This window comes from Plecotus auritus, assembly GCF_963455305.1.
Source record: "Plecotus auritus genome assembly, chromosome: 6".
NCBI lineage: Eukaryota > Metazoa > Chordata > Mammalia > Chiroptera > Vespertilionidae > Plecotus > Plecotus auritus.
This window is the reverse complement of record NC_137773.1, coordinates 169,333,702-169,360,028: the sequence shown is the minus strand read 5'-3', so window position 1 is coordinate 169,360,028 and position 26,327 is coordinate 169,333,702. Positions and strand designations below refer to the sequence as shown.

Here is a 26,327-nt window from a genome sequence, read left to right as displayed (position 1 = left end):
CATCAGGGGGCAGCTCCTGAGTTGAGTGTCTGCCCCCTGGTGGTCAGTGCATGTCATAGCGACCAGTTGTTCCACCGTTTGGTCGATTTACATATTAGCCTTTTATTATATGGGATTACTAGAGGACCAATGCATGAAATTGGTGCAAGAGTAGGTTTTCCTTTCCCCAGCTGCCAGCACCAGCTTCCCTCTGGCACCCGGGACCCGGGCTTCCCTCGTAGTCCTGGCTTCGTCCAGAAGGTTGTCCCGTCTAATTCGCATATTACGTTTTCATTATTATAGATTGTTTTATTTTCCATATGAACAACTGTAAGCCTATTTTTGCCCCACCCTATAGTATCATACAGAGTAGATTCACTGCTCTAAAAATCCTCTATGCTCTGCCTAGTCTTTCCTCTTTCCCCCTTCCCCTGGCAACCACTGATCTTCTTATGGTCTCCATAGTTTTGCCTTTCAAAAATACCATATAGTTGGCATTGTGCAGTATATAGTCTTCTTTTCAGATTAGCTGTTTTCATTTAGTATTATGCATTTAAGTTTCCTCTGCGTCTTTTCATGGATTAATAGCTTGTTTTGTTTGTTTTTAGTATTGAATAGTATTCCATTGTCTGGATGTGCCACAGTTTATTCACCTACGGAAGGACATCTGCGTCGCTTCTAGGTGTTGGCAATTATGAATAAAACTACTGTAAACATCTCTGTGCAGGTTTTTGTGTGAATATATATTTTCAACTCCTTCCAATATCAAGGGGTACAAGTGCTAGGTAATATGGTAAGAGTATGTTTAGTTTTGTAAGAAACTGCCAAATTGTCTTCCAAAACACGTATTCTATTCTGCATTCCCACCAGCAATGAATGAGAGTTCTTGTTGCTCCACATGCTCACCAGCATTTAATGCTGTAAGTGTTCTGGATTTTGGCCATTCTAGTAGGTGTGTAGTGGCATCTCGTTGTTGTTTTCATTTGCATTTCCCTGATGACATATGATGTGGAGCATATTTTCTCATGCACTTATTTGGAATCTATATATCTTCTTTCATGAGATGTTTGTTAAAATCTTAGGGCCGTTTTTTAATTGAGTTGTTTTATTGTTGCGTTTTAAGAGTTTTTTGTATGAAATATACAAAGGATAACAGTCCTTTGTCAGATATGAGTGTCTTTTGCAAATATTTTTTCCCAGTTAAAGACTTTCATACAAAGGACTGTTATTCTCTTGACATTGCCTTTTGCAGGTCAGAAGTTTTTTGTTTTAATGAAATCCAGCTTATGAGTTGTTTATTTTTGGATCAGTGTTGGAGTTGGGTAAATGCATTCATAAAAAGTGGGAGGAGGACACATATGTAATACCTTAATCAATAAAGAAATTAAAAAAGTGGGAGGAGCTATGTACCAACAAGGAAGATCCGATAAGATACATTGTTAATTGAGGAAAGAAGATGCAGAACGTGATTCATGGTGTTCTATCATTTGTGAGAAAAGAGAATTACAAAAAGAAAAATGTAAAACCTTTTTACTGGTGTTTGCCACGTGCAGTACATGATCACCTTGTTCTGCCTCTCAACAGTCCTTAGAATTTGACTTCTGTTTATTTCTCTGCTCTGCTCCTGCAACCTTACCTCTAGAGCTTACTTCCCTTTTTTGGCTTGAAAAGCATATTTCTAACAGAGCTGTATGTCCCTCCCTTGATTTTGAAATTATGTTTCTTCCTGGAATGGCTTTCCTAATATTCCAGTGTTTTTTTAAAATTTTTCCTTTAAAGCCCATTCCAAGATTACTTCCATGAATTCTTTCTGTGCTTGTTTGCCCTCCTATTAATTATACTTACACATTATATTGAAATTGTATTTATATTTCTGCCTCCATTGCTCATATAAGCATGCTAAATAAAATTAATGAAGGTGCTGTCCTATATCACTGATACAGATATAACACATGCATATGTATCAGTGATATATGAAAAGGTATTTATTTTATTTTAAAATATATATATTTTATTGATTTTTTACAGAGAAGAAGGGAGAGGGATAGAGAGTTAGAAACATCGATCAGCTGCCTCCTGCACACCTCCTACTGGGGATGTGCCCACAACCAAGGTACATGCCCTTAACCGGAATCAAACCTGGGACCTTTCAGTCCGCAGGCCGACGCTCTATCCACTGAGCCAAACCAGCTAGGGCTGAAAAGGTATTTAAACTATACCTTTTTTGGCCCAACAGTTTTTTTTCTAGGAATTTTTCCTGAAGAGAGAAACATATTTGTAACCAAAAATTTATTAGCAAGGATAGTCATTATGATAAACAATTTAAGTGTATAATATAACAGGGGACCCTTTAAGTATGAATGGACTCATGTGCTCTTAAAAATAATGATGACTACTTAATATTACGTTCACAACAATACGTGTGGGAAGTCAGTTCCAGAGCAGTACAGTTGGGTCCAGTCTCGTGCTCCAAACTGGTACAGAGAGCAAGGACTGGAACAACACTGTCCTGAACACAGCAGGGATTATTCCTAGTTTCGTGTGTGTTTTCTGGTTTTACAAGTTTTCTGTTTTGTAATAAGAAAATTGTATCAGGATTAAGACCATAGTTACTTGTTGACTCCACAGAACATAGGAAAGAATGCAAGTTACAGAAGGTTAACTAACATTTGAATCTATATACCAGGCACTGTTCAAAAACAAAGTGTATTTAGACATCAAATTCTTACAACAAGCGTATAAAATAGGAACTGTTATTACCCCTATTTTTCAGGTTAAAAGACAGACTCAGAAGTGAGGTAACTTGTTTAAAATCACACAGGGCGCCCTGGCCAGTTTGGCTCAGTGGATAGAGCATTGGCCTGCGGACTGAAGGGTTCCGGGTTCGATTCCGGACAAGGGCACATGCCCGATTTGCAGGCTTGATCCCCGTGTGGGGCATGCAGGAGGCAGCCAGTCAGTGATTCTCTCTCATCATTGATGTTTCTGTCTCTCTCTCCCTCTCCCTTCCTCTCTGAAATCAATAAAAATATATTAAAAAAAATAAAGTAAAATCACATAGGGCTAGCCAGGATTCCCATTGTTGGAGCACTGGATAAAGGAAGGCGGGCTGTGAGTCAAAACCAAAGGAGTTTCATGTCTGTGGTTTCAGCAGTGGTCTGGTTGCCTGTGTCGGTCCCCAGCGCCTTGAGCAGGGGGCTTTGTCAAAGGAGGCACTGCTGCGAGCCTAGAACCTTGCATTGAGGGATTTTCTCTTCACCACTGGGAGCTGACAGGGCTGGAAAACTTGGTGGTTTCACTGCACTAACTTTAACAATGATATTTTTGAAGTTTTGTAGATGATGTTCTCCAAGCTCTAAAGGAAGAAGTCAAGCAAGGATTGAGGGGGCCTGGAGAAGAGGCTTTCTTAACTAAAGACAATGACAAGAGAAAGTTGGGCCCACAATGCTCTGAGACAAGAGGGTCTTGTTAAAGGGAAGGATGATACCTGGAAATGGGGAACCAGCTTCCAAGGGAGCAGCTCCTCTGTTTGGGAGACCTCCCATCTGCACTTTAGACAGTTACGGTACCATGAGACGGCTGGACCCCAGGAGGCGCTGAGCCGGCTCCGGGAGCTCTGTCGCCGTTGGCTGAGGCCAGAAGCGCGCACCAAGGCCCAGATCTTGGAGCTGCTGGTGCTGGAACAGTTCCTGAGCATCTTGCCTGGGGAGATTCGGACCTGGGTGCAGATCCATCGCCCTGGAAGTGGTGAGGAGGCCGTGGCCCTGGTAGAAGAGCTGCAGAAAGACCTCGATGGACCAGTGCTAAAAGTGAGAAAGGGTGAGGGGGAAGAGTTTGGGATGGAAGGAAGGAGAAAATTGAGGCAGGACTGGAGGGCAAGCCTGTGATTTTTTTCATTAACAATAGCATATTAGCAACCCTAATGGTAATCAAAACAGGTTCATGAGCTATTCAGACCATAGGATATCTTTGCAGTTAAATAAATTTATGAGCGGGGTGTTTGGGCCCAGTTCAGAATCAGCACAAAGTCATTGACTGCACTCTGTCCTCCTGGGTGATGCTTGCTAATGCTGAGTTTGGTTCAAGAGCCTGAAGAACATAAGGTTGCTAAGTGTTCTCCTGAACAGAAGCCTATGTATTCTTTGTTTGCAGTGATGATGTGAACCTGAAGTTAAAAGGCAGTGAGAGAATAAGAATGAAGCTTTCTAGATCTGGCGAGACTTTGCCATGTGTACCCCTACTTGGGTTTCTGTGAGCTAGAGGATTGGGTTGAGATATTTGCTTCTGATAAGATTTTATATCCTTGACTATTAAGTTGGGATCTTACAGAGTTCCCAGTGTGTGTGTATGTGAGATCTCTGTCAATCTGTAGCCCGCTAGAAGTATTTCTATTAGAAGTCTGAAACAGAATTTCAACTTGGCAGTGGCACCAAAGATGGGCTTGTTTAATCATAAAAATGAAGAATTTTGGAGCCATATATTTCATTAAACATCACTAATCCATCCTCCTCATTTGAGAGATAAGAAAACAGGCAGAAAAGGGTTCACTGGATTGCCTTAGGCCAGACATCCAGCTGGCAGCAAAACCACATGTTTAGACTCCTACTCTGGTGGTCCTTCTATTGGAGCAGGAAGGGATAAGTAAAGGGGTAAATAAGTAGAAGAGTGTCTAAAACTAGGGCTGAAGCTAAAACACATGCTCTTAATTATTGCTTGTTACTTCCCATTCCCTCCCTAACCCTCACGCAGGTCTGGCTTCTGTTTCCACTGTTCTGTTCAGTCTCCTCTGGGAGAGGTCACCAGTGCCATGAGTGGGGCTAGAGGGCAGCTCCATTGTTCTCAAGGCAAAGTTTTTCTGCTGTTCTGATGCTCCATACTTGAGGTGGGTCTCTGGTCTCACAGTTCTAGATTATGGGCAGAAAGAGGTCCACAGTGGTTAGGTGAGTTGGTTTTCTGGAGGTACAAGAAGAGCCAGCTTATTTCGTTTTGTTTGTTCCCAGGTTCCAGTCCTTGTCCAGGACCAGGAGGCCATGAGCATGCCAGGAACAGCACATCCTCAGGCACCTCCAGGGAGCCACGTATCAGCTGACATTTGCCCAAATCCTCTTACTGATCCAGCTGTGTTCAATCTCCAGGATCCTCACCATGGTACTAATTTAGTAGCCCTGGCTTTGGATTTCCTTTCTTTTCTTGGACTTTTACTGTGGCTTATCTCTCTACTCCCAGGTGGTTGCTTCCTCTCCTATCCTTTGTATGAATTCTTTATGGTGACAAGCTCTTTCTGTTCTCCCTCATGTCCTTTTCTGGATCTCTGACCTTTCATCCATCCCTATTAATGCTCTTTGTGTTATTCCAGCCCTGTACAAGGAAGGTTTGTAGGTCACTTTATAGCTATCATTGCCTAGGCATGAGAGTTCTGGGTCTTTCTGAATTCCTTGTTTGTAGAAGACTAGAGACCCGGCGTGGGTCCCTCAGCCTGGCCTGCGGAGATCAGGCCAAAACTGGCTCTCCAACATCCCCTGAGAGGTCCTGGATTGCGAGAGGGCAGTTCTTGGGTGATGCCCCCCAGAATTGGGCTCATCACCTGGGAACCGCAGCTGCCAAGTCACTATAGCTTGGCAGCTCCTGCGTTGAGCATCTGCCCCCTGGTGGTCAGTGCATGTCATAGCTACTGTTCTGCTGGTCTCTTAGGCTTTTATATATATATAGACTAGAGGCCCGGTGCACGAATTTGTGCACCGGTGGGGTCCCTTGGGGTGGCTGTGGAGATCGGGCCCCAGCTCGTGCCCCCAGCCTCGCAGCCCTGCAGCCCCGGAAGCCCCGCCTGGCACCCCGACTTGGCCTGGTGCTGCCCCCTCACCTGTATAGATACTGGACTTGAGTAGTCGGCAGGGATAGCAGAAATCTCAATGCTGCTTTTCCTTCTTCCTCAGATTCTCCTGCCCCTGAAGCTTCTGCCCTTTCCCAGGAAGAGAACCCAAGAAATCAATTGATGGCACTCATGCTCCTAACAGCCCAGCCCCAGGTGAGGTTTGCATACTTTTTCCTTCCTAAGGATCTATCTGAACCACCTAACTGTACCATCAAGTGCTTAGTATCCAGTTCCCATCTCTAAATCAAGGTCCATGCTATTAGAAGGCAGACTTTATGTGGGGTCTTTCTATATCGCTGATATCCCTTGCCCACCTCATGACCTCACAATGTGAAAGGAACCTTTCAGTAGGGGAGCTCCTGGGCGTGGATAACCACACACATACCTGTTATTTCAGGAGTTGGTGATGTTTGAGGAGGTATCAGTATGCTTCACTGCAGAGGAATGGGCATGCCTGGGCCCAATTCAGAGGGCCTTGTACTGGGATGTGATGCTGGAGAATTATGGAAATGTGACCTCCCTAGGTAAGGACATTTCATCCCATGATTCTTACCTTCATCATCGCTTTTGCTTATTTTCTGATTATGGAAATAGTGTATACTTATTTTGGAAAACAAAATGTTAGAAAAGAAAAAATCTTCCTTAAACCCACTACTTCTAGATAGTTACCAAAATTTTAATATATTTCTGCTTTTTTCTGTGTATTTGAGGTTTTTTTTCTTTTTATTTAATATATTTCTTCATTGGTTTCAGAGAGGAAGGGAGAAGGAGAGAGAGAGAGAAACATCAATGATGAGAATCATTGATTGGTTGCCTCCAGCACATCCCCCACTGGGGATCAAGCCTGCAACCCAGGCACGTGCCCCGAGCTGGAACCGAACCCGGGACCCTTCAGTCCTCAGGCCAGCTCCCTATCCACTGAGCCAAACCAGCTAGGGCTATTTGAGGTTTTTTTTACATTGTTATCAGTGTGTGAATGTGTGTGTGTATGTGTGTGTGTGTGTGTGTTGTGTGTGTACAGTTTTAAAGCTTGCCTTTTTTGCATTCTCATATTATTAAAAATTGTTTGCAAATATTATCTATACTGGTTACATAATTTGTGCCATAATTCAGTTAGCCATTTTCTTATTTTAGATAATTACTATATTAATCATCTATGTTTAAGACCTTTCTTACTCACTAGAGGCCTGGTGCACAGATTCGTGTACTGGTGGGGTCTCTTGGCCTGGCTTGCGGGGATTGGGGTCAGGGAGAGACCATGGAAGGGCTCCAGGGCATTTCTGGCCCGTCTTGCTCAGTCCCGATCAGGGCCAATCAGGGCTGGTTGGGCTGGCTGGCTGGGAAGAGACCATGGCAGGTTGGCCAGCCGGGGAGGGCTCCAGGGTGTGTCCAGCCCGTCTCACCCAATCCTGATCAGCCGGACCCCAGCAGCAAGCTAACCTACTGGTCGGAGCGTCTGCCCCCTGGTGCTCAGTGCGCGTCAGAGCAACTGGTCGAACAGTTGGACACTTAGCATATTAGGCTTTTATTATATAGGATTATTTTTTGGAAGTAGAATTACTTGGACTAAGTGTGTGAGTTGTTTTAAGGCTCTTGCTTGCCAAATTGCTTTCCATAGTGATCACTGTCATCCCACTCTTACTGTCAGTACCGAAGAATGCTCCTTTTGTTCCGCTTTCACTGGTGCTGAGTAATCCCATTCTTTTAAATTGTTGCAAATACAATTTAAAAAAAATTATTGATTGATTTTATTTTTTTTTTATTTTTTTTTTTTTATATATTTTATTGATTTTTTTTTTATATATATTTTATTAATTTTTTACAGAGAGGAAGAGAGAGGAGAGGGAGAGAGAGCTAGAAACATCGATGAGAGAGAAACATCGATCAGCTGCCTCCTGCACACCCCCTACTGGGGATGTGCCCGCAACCAAGGTACGTGCCCTTGACCGGAATCGAACCTGGGACCCTTCAGTCCGCAGGCCGACGCTCTATCCACTGAGCCAAACCGGTTTCGGCTATTTTATTGATTTTTTTACAGAGAGGAAGGAAGAGGGATAGATAGTCAGAAACATCGATGAGAGAGAAACATCGATCAGCTGCCTCCTGCACACCCCCTACTGGGGATGTGCCCGCAACCAAGTCACATGCCCTTGACCGGAATCGAACCCGGGACCTCCCAGTCCGCAGGCCGACGCTCTATCCACTGAGCCAAACCGGTTTTGGCTATTGATTGATTTTAAAGATAGAGAGGTTGGGAAAGAGGGAGGGAGGGAGTGAAGGAGGGAGGAAGAAAGACAGAGAGAGAAAGAGCAGATTTGTTGTTTCACTTATTTATGCATTCATTGGTTAATTCTTATATGTTCCCTGAATGGAGATCAAACCCACAATCTTGTCGTATGGGGATGACACGCTAATCAACTGGCTGTGGTGCTTACATAATTTTTAAAAGTTATAGTATCTATATATTCCCAACTGGAGTTCTTTTATTAGTAATAAAGTAAGAGTATTTTAAAAAACTTATTAGGTATTTGTACTTTCACATTATATATCTATCGTGTGGTGGCAACTGTGGAAATGATGTGATTCTGTCATTAAGTAGCTTACCATGGTTTGGGAGATGAACACAGAATGAATAATAAGGCAAAGTAGAATAATTGGTATGAGAATGGTATAAGCTTCTTGAGATTGACATGGAGACAACTGCAACCAGTTCCATTCTGGACGTTTCATAAAATGGAATCATACAATATGTGGTCTGTTGTGACTGAATTCTTTTACCCAGTGTAATGTTTTCAAGGTTCCTCCACATTGCAGCATATTAATACTTTATTCCTTTTTATGGGCATATAATATTGTTTGTATGGATATATAACATTTTATTGATCCATCAGATGATGGACCGTTAGGTTGCTTCCACCTTTGGGCTATTATGAATAACACTGCTATGAACATTTGTGTACAAGTTTTTGTGTATACATATGTTTTCATTTCTCTTGGATATATACTTAGGAGTGGAATTGCTGGGTCATATGGCAACTCTTAATCATTTGAAGAACTGACAAACTTTTTCCAAAGTTGTTGCACCATTTTACGCTCTCACCAACTGTATATGTTTCAATTTCTCCAAATCTTCAACAATACTTGTTATTATCTGTCTTTCTGATTACAGTCATCCTAGTCCGTCTGAAATGATTTGGATTTCCTGATGGCTAATAATGTTAAGCAACTTTTCATGTGCTTATTGGCTATTTGTATGTCTTTGAAGAAATGTCTATTCATATTCTTTATATATTCTATATACTGGTACCTTATAAAATATATGACTTTCACGTATTTTCTCTATTCTGACAGTTGCCTTTTCACTTTCTTGGTGATAGTCTTTGAAGCACAAAAATGATTAATTTTGGTGAATTCCAATTTACTTTTTCTTTTGCTCCATGTGTCATCTAATAAACCATTGCCTAATCCAAGGTCATGATGATTTATGTCTGTTTCTTCTAAGAGTTTTATAGTTTTAGCTTTTACATTGAGGTCTTTGATCCATCTTAAGTTAATATTTATATATGTATATGGTGTAAGGTAAGGGTCCAACTTCATTCTTATCCATGTGGCTCTTCAGTTATTTCAGCACCATTCTTTCCCTATTGAATTGATTTGACACCCTTTCAAAAATAAGTTAACCATAAATATGAAGTTTTATTTCTGGGCTTTTCATTCTATTCCTTTGATTATATAGGCCTCCGTTCTGTTCCTTTCAGTATATGTTTATCCTTATGTCAGTGGCACCCTGTCTTGTTACTGTTGCTTCAAAGCATATTTTGAAATGAGGAAGTGTGAGTCCTCCATGTTCTTTTTCAAGATTGTTTTAGCTATTCTAGGCTTCTCGAGTTTCCCTTTGAATTTTCGGATCAGCTTGACAATTTCTGTGAAGGACATAGCTGGGATTTTGGTAGGGATTGCATTGAGCTTATAGATCAATGTGAGGAGTATTGCCATTTTAACAATAAGTCTTCCAATTTGTGAATCTATCCCATTCTGTGGGATTCTTTTTATTTTCTTAGTCTTCAGTTTCTTTCAGTGATGTTTGTAGTTTTCAGAGGAAAGGTTTTACATTTAAAATATTTATTCCTAAGTCTTTTATTATTTTGATGCTATTATTTCTTTTTTTTTAATTGTTTGAAGTATTACAAATAGTAGTACATATGTCTCCTTTTTTTTTCCCCATTGACCTCCCCCCGGCCTCCCCTTCCCCCCAGTACATGCCTTTACCTGCCCCCCCCCAGTGTCTTGTATCCATTGGTTATGCTTATATGCATGCGTACAAGTCCTTCGGTTGATCTCTTGCTGCCCCCCCAACCTCCCCTGCCTTCCTGAGATGCTATTATTTCTTAATTGCCTTTTTTTGGGGTTCTTTGGTAGTAGTGTATAGAAATATCACTGATATTTGTATATCTGCCTTGTATCTTGCAACCTGAACTCAATCCTAATTTTTAAAAAATGTATTTTTATTGATTTGAGAGAGGAAGTGAGAGGAAGAATGCGATAGAAACATCAATGATGAGAGAGAATCATTGATCTGCTGCCTCCTGCATGCCCCACCCAGGAGATCAAGCTCGTAGAGCCCGCAACCCAGGCATGTGCCCTGACCGGGAATTGAACCATGATCTTCTGGTTCATAGGTCGACACTCAACCAGTGAGCTACGCCAGCCAGGCAATTCCAATATTTTTTTAATGGATTATTAGGATTTCTTCGTATGAGAGCTTGTCATCTGCAAATAGAGTCTTACTTCCTTTTTAATCTGGTTACGATTTATTTATTTCTCTTGCCTAATTGTCCTGGCTAGGGCCTCCAGTACTTGTTGCTTAGAATTGACAAGAACAGACATCCATTTCTTTTTTTTTTAAATTTAATAAATCTTTATTGTTCAGATTATTACAGTTCTTCCTCTTTTTTCCCCCCATAGCTCCCCTCCCCCCGGTTCCCAACCCACCCTCTGCCCTTACCTCCCCCACACTGTCCTCAGCCATAGGTGTACACTTTTTGTCCAATCTCTTCCCGCACCTCCCACACCCCTTTCTCCCTGAGAATTGTCAGTCCACTCCCTTTCTATGCCCCTGATTCTATTATATTCACCAGTTTATTCTGTTCATCAGATTTTTTATTCACTTGATTTTTAGATTCACTTGTTGATAGACATGTATTTGTTGTTCATAATTTTTGTCTTTACCTTTTTCTTCTTCTTCCTCTTCTTGAAGAATACCTTTCAGCATTTCATATAATACTGGTTTCGTGGTGATGAACTCCTTTAGCTTTTTCTTATCTGTGAAGCTCTTTATCTGCCCTTCAATTCTGAATGATAGCTTTGCTGGGTAGAATAATCTTGGTTGTAAGTTCTTGCTATTCATCACTTTGAATATTTCTTGCCACTCCCGTCTGGCCTGCATAGTTTCTGTTGAGAAATCAGTTGAGAGTCGTATGGGTGCTCCCTTGTAGGTAATTAACTGTTTTTCTCTTGTTGCTCTTAATATTCTCTCTTTGTCTTTTGCTCTTGGCATTTTAATTATGATATGTTTTGGTGTGGTCCTCTTTGGATTCGTTTTGTTTGGGGTTCTGTGTGCTTCCTGGACTTGTAAGTCTATTTCTTTCATCAGGTGGAGGAAGTTTTCGGTCATTATTTCTTCAAATAGGTTTTCAGTATCTTGCTCTCTCTCTTCTTCTGGCACCCCCATAATTCTGATGTTGGTATGCTTGAAGTTGTCCCAGAGGCTCCTTACACTATCTTCAAATTTTGGGATTCTTTTTTCTTTTTGCTTTTCCAGTTGAGTGTTTTTTGCTTCTTTGTATTTCAAATCTTTGACTTGATTCTTGTGTTCTTCTAATCTGCTATTAGGTCTCTGTATAATATTTTTTATTTCAGTCAGTGTATGCTTAATTTCTAGTTGGTCCTTTTTCATATCCTCAAGGGTCTTGCTAAATTTATCGGCCTTTTCTAGGAAATTCTTGAAAAGCCTTATAACCATGGTTTTGAACTCTATATCCAGTCATTTGCTTTTCTCCCTTTCTTTCATTTGTGATCTTTTTCTTTGTCTCTGCATTTTCGCTGCTTCCCTGAGTTGGTAGAGTAGCTTTGTGTGCTAGGTGTCCTATATGGCCCAGTGGCTCAGCCTCCCCAGTTACCTGAGGTGGATACTCTTGGTGCACCCCTTTGTGGACTGTGTGTACAGCCTTGTTGTAGTTAAGTCTTGATTGTTGTTGGTATTACTGGGAGGAATTGACCTCCAGGCCAATTGGCTGTGAGGATCAGCTGTGTCTACGCCGGGAGAACTTCTGTGCTGGAGACACTCTTATGAGACAAGACTTGCAAAATTGCAATAGCCTCTGTGCTCAGCTTGGATGGGGCGGAGTCTCAGGGCTGAGCAGACAGCCTTGGCTTCCCGTCAGCCCTACCCTATGAGGCCCCTGGGTCTCAGTGTCCCTCGGTAATCGCTGCAAGCACCTCTGAGAGAAAGCCACCCTCGAGTTTCGCCCACTGCCAGACAGTCCAGTTTCTCCCCCAATGAATCTGGATTCCCAGATTCTCGCCCGGAACTGGAGTTCAGCGCAGTCGGGAGCTTCCACCTTCCTCCCGCTAGAGAAAGCCAGTGGCACACTCAGCAGTCAGTCCTCTCTGCGCGCACTTGCGCGTGCGCCTCCAGATCTCTGCCTTTCGCAGCTCCCCTGAGTTTCCGTGCGCTCCTCTCTTTTCCCGACAGTCCCGACTCCCCCTGTATAAGTCTGGGACCCCAGGGTCTCGCCCAGAACTGGGGTTCAGTGCAGTCGGGAGCTTCCATCTCTCTCCCACTAGAGAAAGCTAGCCAGGCACTCAGCTGCCCATCCTCTCCGCGCGCATGTCTCCATACCTCAGCCTTTTGCAGCTCCTCTGAGTCTCCGTGTGCCCCTCTCTTTCCTTCTAGTTGTAGAACTTCCACTCAGCCAGCTTTCCTGTGGTTCTGGATGATGTCCATTCTGTCTTTTAGCTGTAGTTTTGAAATTGTTTTGCGAGGCAGCAGTTTAGGTGTTCACCTATGCCGCCATCTTGGTTTCTCTCCAGACATCCATTACTTGATCTTAGAGGGAAAACATTCAGTCATTCACCAGTAAGTATGATACTAGCTTTGGAATTTTTGTAGGTGTCTTTTATTAGATTGGGGAAGTTCCCTTCTATTTCAGCTTTATTGAGTATTTTTATTGTGAAGGGTGTTATACTTTGCCAAATGCTTTTTCTGCTTCTATTGAGGTAATTATGTGATTTTCATCCCTCATACTATTGATATGGTGTATTACATTAATTGTCTGATGTTATATTAACATTTACATTATAAATCCCACATGGTCATGATGTATGATTTTGTGTGTGTGTGTGTGTGTGTGTGTGTGTGTGTGTGTGTGTGTTTTGCTGGATTTTTTTTTATTTTTTATTTTTTTTATCAATAATAACTTTATGTTTATTTATTTATTTATTTTTATTAAGGTATTATATGTGTACATATCTTACCATTACCCCCCAACCCCACTCCCATACATGTCCTCACCCCCCAATGTTTGCATCCGTTGGTTACTCTTATATGCATGCATATAAGTCCTTCAGTTGATCTCTTATGTCCCCCACCTCTCCCTAACCTTCCCGCTGTAATTTGACAGTCTGTTTGATGCTTTACTGCCTCTGTATCTATCTTTTTGTTCATCACTTTATAATGTTTTTCATTATACCCAAATGAGTGAGATCATGTGGTATTTTTCTTTCATTGACTGGCTTATTTCACTTAGCATAATGTTCTCTAATTCCATCCAGGTGCCTACAAATGGTAATAATTCATTCTTTTTTATGGCAGCATAGTATTCCATTGTGTAGATGTACCATAGTTTTCTGATCCAGTCATCTGCTGACGGGCACCTAGGCTGTTTCCAAATCTTAGCTCTTGTAAATTGTGCTGCTATGAACATAGGGGTGCATATACCCTTTCTGATTGGTGTTTCTAGTTTCTTAGGATATATTCCTAGGAGTGGGATTACTGGGTCAAATGGGAGTTCCATTTTCAGTTTTTTTGAGGAAACTCCATACTGTTTTGCTGGATTTAGTTAGCTAGTATTTTATTGAGGATTTTTATGTATATATTCATAAGATATATTTATAGTTTTCTCTTTTTTTAAAATATATCTATGTCTGGTTTGGTATTAGTATAATACTGACCTCATAAAATAATTTTGGAAATGTTTCCACCTCTTCTATTTATTGGAAGAGTTTGTGAGGAATTGGTATTTGTTTAATGTTGGGTAGACTCAGCAATGAAGCAATCGGGGCCTGCATTTTTCCTTGTGGATAGTTTTTTTAAATCAATTATTTAGTTTCTTTACTTTATATAGAACTATTCAGATCTTCTATTTCTTGTTGAGCCAGTTTTAGTAATTTGTGTCTTTCTAGGAAATTTTCTCTTTTTATTGTGTTAAATTATCCAATTTATTGGCATGGAATCATTCATAGTATTCCCTTATAGTCCTTTTTATTTCTGTATGGTCAGTGCTAATGTCCAGAGGGGGTGACTTTTGTCCTTAGATTTTAAGGGTGTAAGTATAGGGCATGTAGTGAGTTGGGAAGAGGAAGAGCAGGAAAAGAAAAGGGCATGGGCAGTGATAGAAAGGAAACAAAAACATGACATATATTTGGGCATCTGCATGTAGTTCTCTGTGGCTAGAGTCTAGGGCAGCTGTGGGCAAACTATGGCCCGCGGGCCGGATCTGGCCCGTTCAGCTGTCCTATCCAGCCCGTGGAGCCAAAAGAGCGGAGGGTTCTCTTGCTCTCCCCTCCGCTCCTTTACTTTGAATTTATATTAGTTCACACAAACACTCCATCCATGCTTTTGTTCCGGCCCTCCGGTCCAGTTTAAGAACCCATTGTGGCCCTCGAGTCAAAAAGTTTGCCCACCCCTGGTCTAGGGGCATAAAGGATACTGAAAAGAAGTGAAACCAGAAAAATAGTTAAACAGTGGGTGAAGGTTTCTCTTGGGCTTTGCTGGTTATTGAACTTTATCCTGTGGGCAATGAACAGTCCTTTATTTTGAGCAGGTAAATGACATGGTCAAATTTACCTTTTGGAAAGATAATTGGCAGTGAAGTAGACATAGATTAGAAGAGGAGATAGGAAAACCTATCTGTTTCACGCAGGCTTCAGAAAGTAACCAGTTTCTGCTATCATTTTGACATTTTTCTACAATGTTTCCTAATGCTTAATAGTCCCCTGTGTAGTCTGATTTCTATAGAAAAAGTGCAGATAGTTTAACCACCTTATTAGGTACCTAGATATATAAAACCCTAATATGCAAATAGTACGGCGGAACAACCGAACAACCAGTCACTATGATGTGTGCTGACCACCAGGGGGGTGTGTGGAACATGGCGGGCTTAGGCTGCGGCAGGATAGTGGAGTAGGTGAGCCGGGGTGCCATACCAAGGCAGGGCACCTACCGGTCACTGTCATCAGGTAGAGCCTCTGGTGGTTACTGAAAATTCTTTGCTCCTGCATGCCATGGTCCCACCCAGTGCTCACACCTGCTGCCAGCGCCGACCTCACTCGCACCCACTGCCGGTGCTGGAGCCTCCGCTCGCACCCGCTGTCAGCGCCAGAGCCACCTCTTGCACCCGCTGCCGACGCCGGAGCCGCCTGCTCACACCCAATGCTGCTGCTGGCGCCAGCCCCAATTGCTCTGTGCCATTAGTAGGTGCCAGCGGTGCTGGCGCTGTCAGTGCGTGGGAGTGGCGGCGGCAGGAGCTGGGCTGCCGGCAGAGCGGGGACCGGGGGCCATGGTGGGAGGGGCCAGGCGGGGGCGTGGAGGATGGGCTGAGACCCACCCCTGTGCTCACTGCAGCCTCCTGTCCCACAGTTCCTTTAAGGTGCATGAATTCGTGCACTGGGCCCCTAGTAGTAGTGTATAAAAGAGTTGAAAAGCAACTTCCTTTCTTCCTTCTCTTCTCTTCTCTTCTCTTCTCTTCTCTTCTCTTCTCTTCTCTTCTCTTCTCTTCTCTTCTCTTCTCTCTTCTCTCTTCTCTCTTCTCTCTTCTCTCTTCTCTTCTCTCCTCTTCTCTCCTCTTCTCTCCTCTTCTCTCCTCTTCTCTCCTCTTCTCTTCTTTCTGTATTTCTTGTATTTCTTGTCTTTTTCTTTTTTTAAAAAAAGTATCCATCTACTGTGTCCCAGGTTTCTTTACTATCAAAGGGAAAAAGAGAGAGAAAAAGAGAGACAGCAGTGTAAGAGAGATGCATCAATTGGTTACCTCCTGCATGCACCCCAATCTGGGAGGGTTGTGACCCTTTGGTGCATGGGCTGAGGCCCTAACCACTGAGCAATGCCAGCTAGAACAATGTTTTCATATTTTTAAATACCTTTTTTTTTTTTACTTTGTATTCTCTTATCTTTTATGTCTGAGGGAATCTAACCCAGACCTGATGTTGTGAAATATATTTTAAATTTTCCATCTTAATTTTAAAGGAATTGTGGGAGTTAATAGATGAATTCTGAACATTAAGTTATTTTTTTAAAAATAGTTTTTTATTGATTTCAGAGAGAGGAAGGGAGAGGGAGAGAGATATAGAAACATCGATGAGAGAGAACCATTGATTGGCTGCCTCCTGCACACCCCCTACTAGGGATTGAACCTGAATTGGGCATATGCCCAGACCCGGAATCGAACTCTAACTTCCTGGTGTATGGGATGCTGCTCAACCAACTGAGCCACACCAGCTTGGCAGCATTAAGTCGCTTTTTAAAAATATATTTTTTTATTGTTTTTTTTTTTGTTTTTTTTTTTGTTTTTTTTTTATAGAGAGGAATGGAGAGGAATAGAGTGTTAGAAACATCAATGAGGGAGAAACATCAATCAGCTGCCTTCTGCATACCCCCTATTGGGGATGTGTCCAAAACCAAGGTACATGCCCTTGACTGGAATCGAACCAGGGACCCTTCAATCCGCAATCTGACACTCTATCCACTGGTCAGGGCTTTAGTTGCTTATTAATGGACTTTTTTCCCTCAGGTTAATTACTTTCAAGTAATTAAAAAGTGTTTATGGAGTTGACTCTTCAAAATTTAAGATTGCCTTTCAGAATCCTTAGGTAGGTGTGTGTGTGTATATATATATATATATATATATATATATATATATATATATATGTATGTATATATATGTGTATATATGTATATATGTATGTATGTATATTTTAGAGTTCCCATCTTCCCAAGAAGAAAATAAAAAAAGTTTTTTATAAGCCAAATGATTCTTTTTCCATCCAACTTCCTGTTCCTCAAGTCTGAACCACCTATATAAAATCGCATATTCTCTCTCATTCTTCCTTGCATCTATGTTTTCAACATCAATATATTTTTTTAGCTGCTCCCTGAAGACAAAGCATTAGGTGCATCTGAGAGTGAGTTCTGTTAATCCATTTATAACATTCTGTCAATATAGCATTCTGCTTTAAACCTGTGTTTAATGAAAAGTTTCTCCTTTTTGTATGCATATAAACGTGTATCCTTCTAGCTTGTTAAAGTTGTTTGAAGATTTGTTCTCACTAACACAGAGACTTGGTAACATTTGCATTTTTAATTTTTTTTTACCAGAATGGGAGACCATGACTGAGAATGAGGAGGTATCAGCAAAGTCAAGCATATCTCATAGAGCAGATTCTCAGAAAGGAACATTAAGAAGACTTCAAGGAGGTATTCCCCAGGTCCTTGATTTTGAGAAAGAGTGTGCATGGCAAGTTTCGGCAAGTCAGTGGGGAAATGAAACAAGTGAAAGAGATATACCAAAGAAATGTTCCCTCTATGAAAGAGACAAGAAGAAAAGGACTCCGCCAGAAAAACGAGGCCAGAAGTGGAAGGAATTTGGAGAAAGCTTGACTCTAGGTTCAGCTCTTTCTGAAAGTTTAATGGGTACTGAAGGAAAGAAGTTTTATAAATGTGATATATGTTGTAAACATTTTAGTAAAATCTCCCATTTTATAAACCACCGGAGAATCCACACTGGTGAGAAACCTCATAAATGTAAGGAGTGTGGAAAAGGCTTTATTCAGCGTTCAAGCCTCCTAATGCATTTACGGAACCATTCTGGGGAGAAACCTTATAAGTGTAACGAATGCGGGAAAGCCTTCTCTCAAAGTGCTTACCTTCTAAACCATCAGAGAATCCACACTGGGGAGAAACCTTATAAATGTAAGGAGTGTGGGAAGGGCTTCTATAGGCACTCGGGTCTTATTATACATCTGAGGCGCCACTCTGGGGAGAGACCTTATAAATGTAATGAATGTGGAAAAGTTTTCTCTCAGAATGCTTACCTCATTGACCACCAGAGGCTCCACAAAGGGGAAGAACCTTATAAATGTAACAAGTGTCAGAAAGCTTTCATCCTGAAGAAGAGCCTTATTCTGCACCAGAGAATCCACTCTGGGGAAAAACCCTACAAATGTGATGAATGTGGAAAAACATTTGCTCAGACCACTTACCTTGTTGACCACCAGCGACTGCACAGTGCAGAGAACCCATACAAATGTAAAGAATGTGGAAAAGTTTTCATTCGAAGTAAAAGCCTCCTTTTACACCAGAGAGTACACACAGAAAAGAAGACCTTTGGTTGTAAAAAATGTGGGAAGATTTTCAATTCTAGGTCAAACCTCATTGACCATAAGAGGATGCATAGCAGAGAGAAGCCTTATAAATGTACTGAATGTGGGAAAGCCTTCACTCAGAGTGCTTACCTTTTTGACCACCAGAGACTACACAATGGGGAGAAGCCCTATGAATGTAATGAATGTGGGAAAGTTTTCATTCTAAAGAAAAGCCTCATTTTGCATCAGAGGTTCCATACTGGAGAGAATCTCTATGAATGTAAAGATTGTGGCAAGGTCTTTGGTTCTAACAGAAACCTGATTGACCACGAGAGACTCCACAATGGGGAGAAACCCTATGAATGTCGAGAGTGTGGGAAAACCTTCATTATGAGCAAGAGTTTCATGGTCCATCAGAAACTTCATACACAGGAAAAAGCCTACAAATGTGAGGATTGTGGGAAGGCTTTCAGTTACAATTCAAGCCTGTTGGTACATCGGAGAATCCACACTGGGGAAAAACCCTTTGAATGCCATGAATGTGGACGAGCTTTCAGTTCTAACAGAAATCTCATTGAACATAAGAGAATCCATAGTGGTGAGAAACCCTATGAGTGTAATGAGTGTGGCAAATGCTTCATTCTGAAGAAAAGCCTCATTGGACATCAGAGGATTCACACAAGGGAAAAATCTTATAAATGCAGTGACTGTGGGAAAGTCTTCAGTTACCGTTCAAACCTTATAGCCCATCAGAGGATCCACACTGGTGAGAAGCCCTATGCATGTAATGAGTGTGGGAAAGGCTTTACTTACAACAGAAACCTTATTGAACATCAAAGAATTCACAGTGGGGAAAAAACCTACGAATGTCATATATGTAGAAAAGTCCTCACCTCTAGTAGAAATCTTATGGTACATCAGAGAATCCACACTGGAGAGAAACCTTATAAATGTAATGAGTGTGGAAAAGACTTCAGTCAGAATAAAAACCTTGTTGTACATCAGAGAATGCACACTGGGGAAAAACCATATGAGTGTGAGAAGTGTAGAAAATCTTTTACTTCTAAGAGGAATTTAGTTGGCCACCAGAGAATCCACACAGGTGAGAAACCATATGGGTGTAATGATTGTAACAAAGTTTTTAGGCAAAGGAAAAACCTTACTGTGCATCAGAAAGTTCATACAGTTGAAAATCTCTATGAATGTGATGAGTCTGAAAAAGAATTCTCTCAAACTTCAAACCTTCATCTTCAACAAAAATTCCATACCATGGAAGAATTCTGTTGGCTTCAAAATGCCAATGAGCTGAGTCCAAGTTAGAGATTCAGAAAATAGAGTGTCATATGTAAAATGGAATAGAATGCCTGCTTATTTAAGTAACTGTTGGAGAAATGGCAGTATATGGTTCTTAGAAGAAAAGAATTCATGATTGCCTCTATTATATTCAAGTGATTTCCATGTGAAAGAAGGTTATTGCAGATTTTCAAGAATATAAAAACAAACCAAATTCTAGTTGAAGTATACTCTGTTCCAGACAATTCATTGTGACCCAGAAAGAGACCTTGGAGCAATTGAGGACTCTGAAGAAATTGGATTTATGGGATGTAATGATGTTATAAGCGGTAGCAAAAATATCTTTGTATTAAAAAGTGGAAGTTGTTTCTGAAAATGTATATATTATACATTTTAAAGATAGAATTACTGCTGCAGAAAGTCTATATGGACAATAGGATTGAGACATGTCAGACATGGAGTTGGGTGAGCAAGCGCCTGCTGTTTGAGAATAATATAAGAAGAGCACTGGATTTGGAATCAGAAGACCTAGGTTTAGGTCCTGGCCCTTTCTCTTACTAGCAATGTGTTGTTACTACGTCAGCATGTAAGCCACAAGTTTCTCTGTCAGTCAAATATTAATGTAATTCCTACCTCACAGGATTATTAAGAGTATTAGGTGAAAGAATCTTTGTGAAAGTACTTTGTGAAATAATTTAGTTGCCAGTAAAGTTGGATAAAAGAGGTATAGTCACAGTCTAGAACACAGCATAATATAATGTTTGTTCATTAGTTAATATTCAGACTCTATAAACCTCAAAAGGCATTCATTTTTATAATAAGATGAAAATGTGGTGGATAAGTAACTGGAATTTATCTGTCTAAGAAGACTTAAAAAAATACAGCTTTAAAAATGTTTAAAGGGCCCTAGCCGGTTTGGCTCAGTGTATAGAGCATTGGCCTGCAGACCAAAAGGTCCCAGGTTCGATTCCTGTCAAGGGCACAGTTGCAGGTTCCTTCCCCGCCTGGGCCCTGGTCAAGGCTCATGCAGGAGGCAACCGATCTATGTGTTTCTTTCATATCAATGTTTCTGTCTTTCTCTCTCTCTTCCACTCTCCCTAAAAAACATCAATGGAAAAATATCCTCAGGTTAGGATTAACTCCTCCCCCAAAAATGTTTAAGGGAACCCTGGCTGGTGGCTCAGTTAGTTGAAGTGGCATCCCATACACCAAAAGATTGCCTGTTCAATTCCTGGTCAGTGCACATACCTAGATTGCAGGATTGATCCTCAGTCGGGGTGCATATGGGAGGCAACCAATTGATGTTTCTCTTCCTCCCTCCCTCCCGTCTCGCTCTAAAATCAATGTAAAAAAATGAATTTTAGGTTGTTTGGTTGAACAACTGGAAAATTATTTTTTTAAATATTTAAGGGAGTTAATAGACCCTAGTTTGTTTTTACATAATACTGGCTTATTGTGGAAAAATAATATGCCACTCGTTAACATTGATACCAACGCAAACAATTTCTTTTCAACCTTCGAATTTGAAACCTGATGTATGTAGGGCATCAGAATGGAAGGGCAGTCCTATGTTGCTTACCTTATTCATAGGGAAAAGTCCTTAACCCCAACCCATGAGTTGATTATCCCTGCTGTTGTCCTCAATTTCTTTTTTTTTTTTTTTTTTTGTCCTCAATTTCTTTATCATTGTTGACATGAGATAGCTTTTTACTCAAGAAATAACATTCTGTCCCAGCACTCAACTACACAAATTTTTCACACAGAGCCAAGCCCTTCAACCTCTAATTAAACAAATTCAGGATCCATTTCTGGACCGTCAGGCCCATTATTCCCTGTAAAGCAACGATTCATTCAGTTTTCCCTTTTGTACATTTGTAAATTTAATTGAACCTATATTCTATTCTTGAGTTCATAATTTTATGCTGTCATTCTCAAACTCCAATTCTGTAGTTGGGCTATTACTATCAGGATTGTGTTTCCTTATTACTAGTAGTAGTGAAGTGGTATGTTGATTATAATAATTATTAATTAAAGTCCAAAGTTCCTTGAGGGCTGGTTCCTCATTAGAATGAAGGTACCCAAAAGTGAATACTGGAATGGGCCAAGGTTAAAAGTCTTAAGACCTGGTTATGAGTTAGATTCTGCAAGTTTTCTTGGACAAATGCCTTCATTTCTTGGAACTGTGATTTCCTCATCTGTTAAGCAGGAGGAAGAATATCTACCTCATGAAGTTATTACAAGGTAATGAATATGAAGTTGCATTATATCCATACTGCAGAAGAATCACCCCAGATTATGTAATAATTACAAAGGTAAATGTTCTTTAAGAATGGAGAAAACTAGCATTTACCTCTTAACCAATTAAAATGCAACATTACTAAGGCTGAAACAACTCATATAATGTGCCTCTTCATGGGATACAATAAGCCAAAAGTATAACCTGAATTCATCAAGCTTCTTAGACCAGATTGCCAGTTTACAGGAAGCAGAAGAACAAGATAAATGACACCAGGAGAAACAAATTCAGATGCGGGATATTGTACAAAAACACTGCACTGTATTCTTTAAAATGACAATGATGAAAAGGGGAGAGGTGATAATCTTTGAAGCTGGATGAGTATTAAGTGTTCATTGTACTGTTCTCTGCTTTTATATACAACTAGAGGCCCAGTGCACGAAATTAGTGCATGGGGGGGGTGTGTCCCTCAGCCCAGCCTGCACCCTCTCCAATCTGGGACCCCTCAAGGGATGTCCGACTGCCCATTTAGGCTCACAATCTAGGACTGCTGGCTCCCAATTGCTCGCCTGCCTGCCTTGCTGATAGCCCCTAACCACTTCTGCCTGCCAGCCTGATCACTCCCTAACCACTCCCTTGCCAGCCTGATTGATGCCTAACTGCTCCCCTGCCAGCCTGTTGGCCCCTAACTGCCCTCCCCTGCAGGCCTGGTCCCCCCCCCCCCAACTGCTCTCCCCTGCAGGCCTGGGTCTTCTCCCCCAACTTGCCCTTCCTTGGAGGCCCGGTCACCCCCAACTTCCCTCCTCTGCCGGCCTGGTCACCCCTAACTGCCCTCCCCTGCATGCTTGATTGCCCCCAACTGCCCTCCCTTGCAGGCCTGGTCCCTCCCAACTGCCCTCCCCTGCTGTCCTGATCGCCCCCAACTGCCCTCCCTTGCAGGCCTGGTCCCTCCCAACTGCCCTCCCCTGCTGGCCATCTTGTGGTGGCCATCTTGTATCCACATGGGGGCAGGATCTTTGACCACATAGGGGCAGTCATCTTGTGTGTTGGAGTGACAGTCAATTTACATATTACTCTTTTATTAGATAGGCTAGAAGCCTGGTGCACGGGTGGGGGCCATCTGGTTTGCCCTAAAGGGTGTCCCGGATCAGGGTGGGGGTTCCCTTGGGGCATGGGGCGGCCTGGGCAAGGGGCCTGTTGTGGTTTGCAGGCCAGCCACACCCCCCAGCAACCCAAGTGGAGGCCCTGGTATCTGGGATTAATTTATCTTCTATAATTGAAACTTTGTAGCCTGGAGCGGAGCCAAGCCTCCTGCTTGATTCATGGCCACAGCCATTTTTGTTGGGATTTATTTATCTTCTATAATTGAAACTTTGTAGCGTTGAGTGGAGGCCTGGGCCCACCAGGGTGTGTGGAAAGCTTGGCTTCTTCCATTGCTGGGAAAACCCAAGCCTCCTCCTCCCTCAGTAGCTACAGCCATCTTGGTTGGGGTTAATTTGCATACTCGCTCCTGATTGGCTGGTGGGCGTGGCTTGTGGGTGTTGCGGAGTGATGGTTAACTTGCATATTACTCTTTTATTAAATAGGATATGTATGAAATTTAACACAGTAAAAGGTATAAAAAGTGAATTAGGAAGCTGTGTTTAAAAGATAGTAAAGATCGCTAAAACGGTTTGGCTCAGTGGATAGAGCGTCGGCCTGCGGACTGAAAGGTCCCAGGTTCGATTCCGGTCAAGGGCATGTAACTTGGTTGTGGGCACATCCTCAGTAGGGGATGTGCAGGAGGCAGCTGATCGATGTTTCTCTCTCATCGATGTTTCTGACTATCACTCTTCCTTCCTCTCTGTAAAAAATCAATAAAAATATATTAAAAAAAAAAAAAGATAGTAAAGATCATCCAGCAAGCATGGCTCAGTGGTTGAGCATCAACCTATGAAGCAGGAGGTCACAGTTCGATTCCTAGTCAGGGCACATGCCTGGGTTGTAGGTTTGATCCCCACTGTGGGGGTATGCAAGAGGCAGATGATCAATTATTCTCATCATTGATGTTTCTATTTCCCTCTCTCTAAAATCAATAAAATAATATATATTTTTAAAAGATACTAAAGATCAATAAGATGCTAAAGCAGGAATATAGACTCACACAAATGCCAAATTGATTTTTGACAAAGATACGAAAGGAATTCAGCAGAGGAGGGACTTTTTAGCAAATGCTGCTGGAACAATTGGATGTCCATAGGCTAAATAAATAAATATTTGGGAACTAAGCAAAGAATTCTTAGATTTTTATAAAAAACATGCTCTATAAGAGGAAAAGATTACTTGCTCTTTAAAAGACTCTTGATAGGCCGGGGCCAGCATGGCTCAGTGGTTGAGCATCTGCCTATGAACCAGAAGGTCATGGTTTGATTCTGGGTTAGGGCATATGGCCCAGGGGTGTACAGGAGGCAGCAGATCAATGATTCATCATTGATATTTCTGTCTCACCCTCTCCCTCTCCCTCTCTGAAATCAGTTTAAAAGTAAAAAAAATAGTAAAAGACTCCTAAGAAGATGAAATGTTTACAAATCATACATCCATACAGGATTTATATTTACACTATATACAGAATTCTCCAAACTCAATAAATAGATGTAATTTAAAAATGAGCAAAAGTCACACATTTCACCAAAGTATAGATGGCAGATAAGCAAATGAAAAGTTGTTTGACATCATTAATCATTAGGGAAATGCAAGTTAAAAATAACTGCACAGAGCCCTAACCGGTTTGGCTCAGTGGATGGAGCGTCGGCCTGTGGACTGAAGGGTCCCGGGTTCGATTCCGGTCAGGGGCATGTACCTTGGTTGTGGGCACATCCCCAGTGGAGGATGTGAAGGAGGCAGATGATCAATGTTTCTCTCTCATCGATGTTTCTAACTCTATCCCTCTCCCTTCCTCTCTGTAAAAAACCAATAAAATATATATTTAAAAAAATAACTGCACAGAATAGCTTTGGAAACAGACAAATGGCTTAACATCAGATGTTGGCAAGGATGTGGAGAAAATGGATCTCATATATGCCAGGAAAGTTAAATGGCACAGCCACTTTGGAAGAGAGTTTGGCAGTTTCTTCCCAGTATTTGCTCTCCTGAGCATTTATCCCACTGAAGTGAAATCTAATGTTCAGGTGAAAACTTGTACATGACTGTTCATAGATTTTTTTTCATAATCAAAATTTGTAAGTAACCCCAAATGTCCTTCAGTAGGTGGTTAAACTATTACACCTGTACGATGGAATAATTATTACTCTGCAATAAAATTGAGTCATCTATTGATACCTGCAATGACAAGTGAATTTCAAGTGAATTATGCTGAGTCAAAAATCCAATCTCAAAAGGTGAAAAAGTATAATTCATTTACATAATTTTCTAAAACGACAAAACTTCGTAAGTGAAAAACAGATTAGTGGTTGCCAGAAGTTGGGAATGGTGGGAGGGAGCAGGGAGAGGGAGGGAAATCTTCGTAGTGTTGGAACAGTTGTATCTTGATTGTGTTGATTATACAAATCTATATCGTGATAAAATGACAGAAGTAGACACACACATTGTACCAGTGTTGAATTTCTGATTTTTATATAATTATGTAAGATATACCTATTTGGGGAAACTAGGTGAAGGGTAGTAGTATCTTTGCAACTTCCTATGAATCTTTAAATTAAAAATAAAAAGTAAAAACAAAGACTAAGGAGTGTGATGCAGTGTGAGAAACTGATTTGGAAAAACAAAATTATGAAATATGTATTTTAGGACAGTTGGGAAAATTTGAATGTAACTATATTAGTTGATATTAGGAAATTATTAGTTTTCTTACCTGTAATGATGGTGTTTGGAGAATATTATTATTATGAAAGGATGAATATTGAAGTATTTGGAATGAAGTGTTTTGATGTTTACCACTTTCAAAAAAATGTTTTTCAGTATGTATGGTACAAAGCAAACGTAGCAAAGGTTGATTGTTAAGTCCAGATGGAAGCTACAGGTATTGTACCTTTCAACTTTTCTGTACCCATTTGATAGTTTCAAAATAAAACATTTGGAGCAAAATTATCAGGGCTTTCTACAGATTAAATCTTTGTAGTTTCGGGCTCCTGGGTGCTCGCCTCGTTTAATTGCCCCTGCCCAGTCTGGGGATGCCCACTCTCTCTGAAGCCCAGGGCCACAGTCTACCTGCACCCCACTTCTAAGCGCTTTTGCTCCCATCCCAGATCCACAGCAAAATAGGATACCCATCGAGAGGAAAGCACCTCCCAGATTCCTAGAGAGGCCGGCAAT

General features: G+C 41.3%; 1 protein-coding gene across 1 annotated transcript in view; it reads left to right on the top strand.

The window, feature by feature from the left end:
- Window positions 1-26,058, top strand: part of ZNF197 (zinc finger protein 197) — a 28,794-nt gene extending 2,736 nt beyond the window's left edge. Inside the window, exons 2-6 of the mRNA XM_080672138.1 lie at window positions 3,310-3,788; window positions 4,980-5,127; window positions 5,913-6,004; window positions 6,249-6,375; window positions 17,502-26,058. Of these exons, the coding sequence (XP_080528264.1) occupies window positions 3,399-3,788; window positions 4,980-5,127; window positions 5,913-6,004; window positions 6,249-6,375; window positions 17,502-19,807 (3,063 nt within the window). The 5' untranslated portion in view covers window positions 3,310-3,398 and the 3' untranslated portion in view covers window positions 19,808-26,058. The remainder of the gene's footprint in view (window positions 1-3,309; window positions 3,789-4,979; window positions 5,128-5,912; window positions 6,005-6,248; window positions 6,376-17,501) is intronic.
- The last annotated feature ends 269 nt before the right edge of the window (window positions 26,059-26,327 follow it).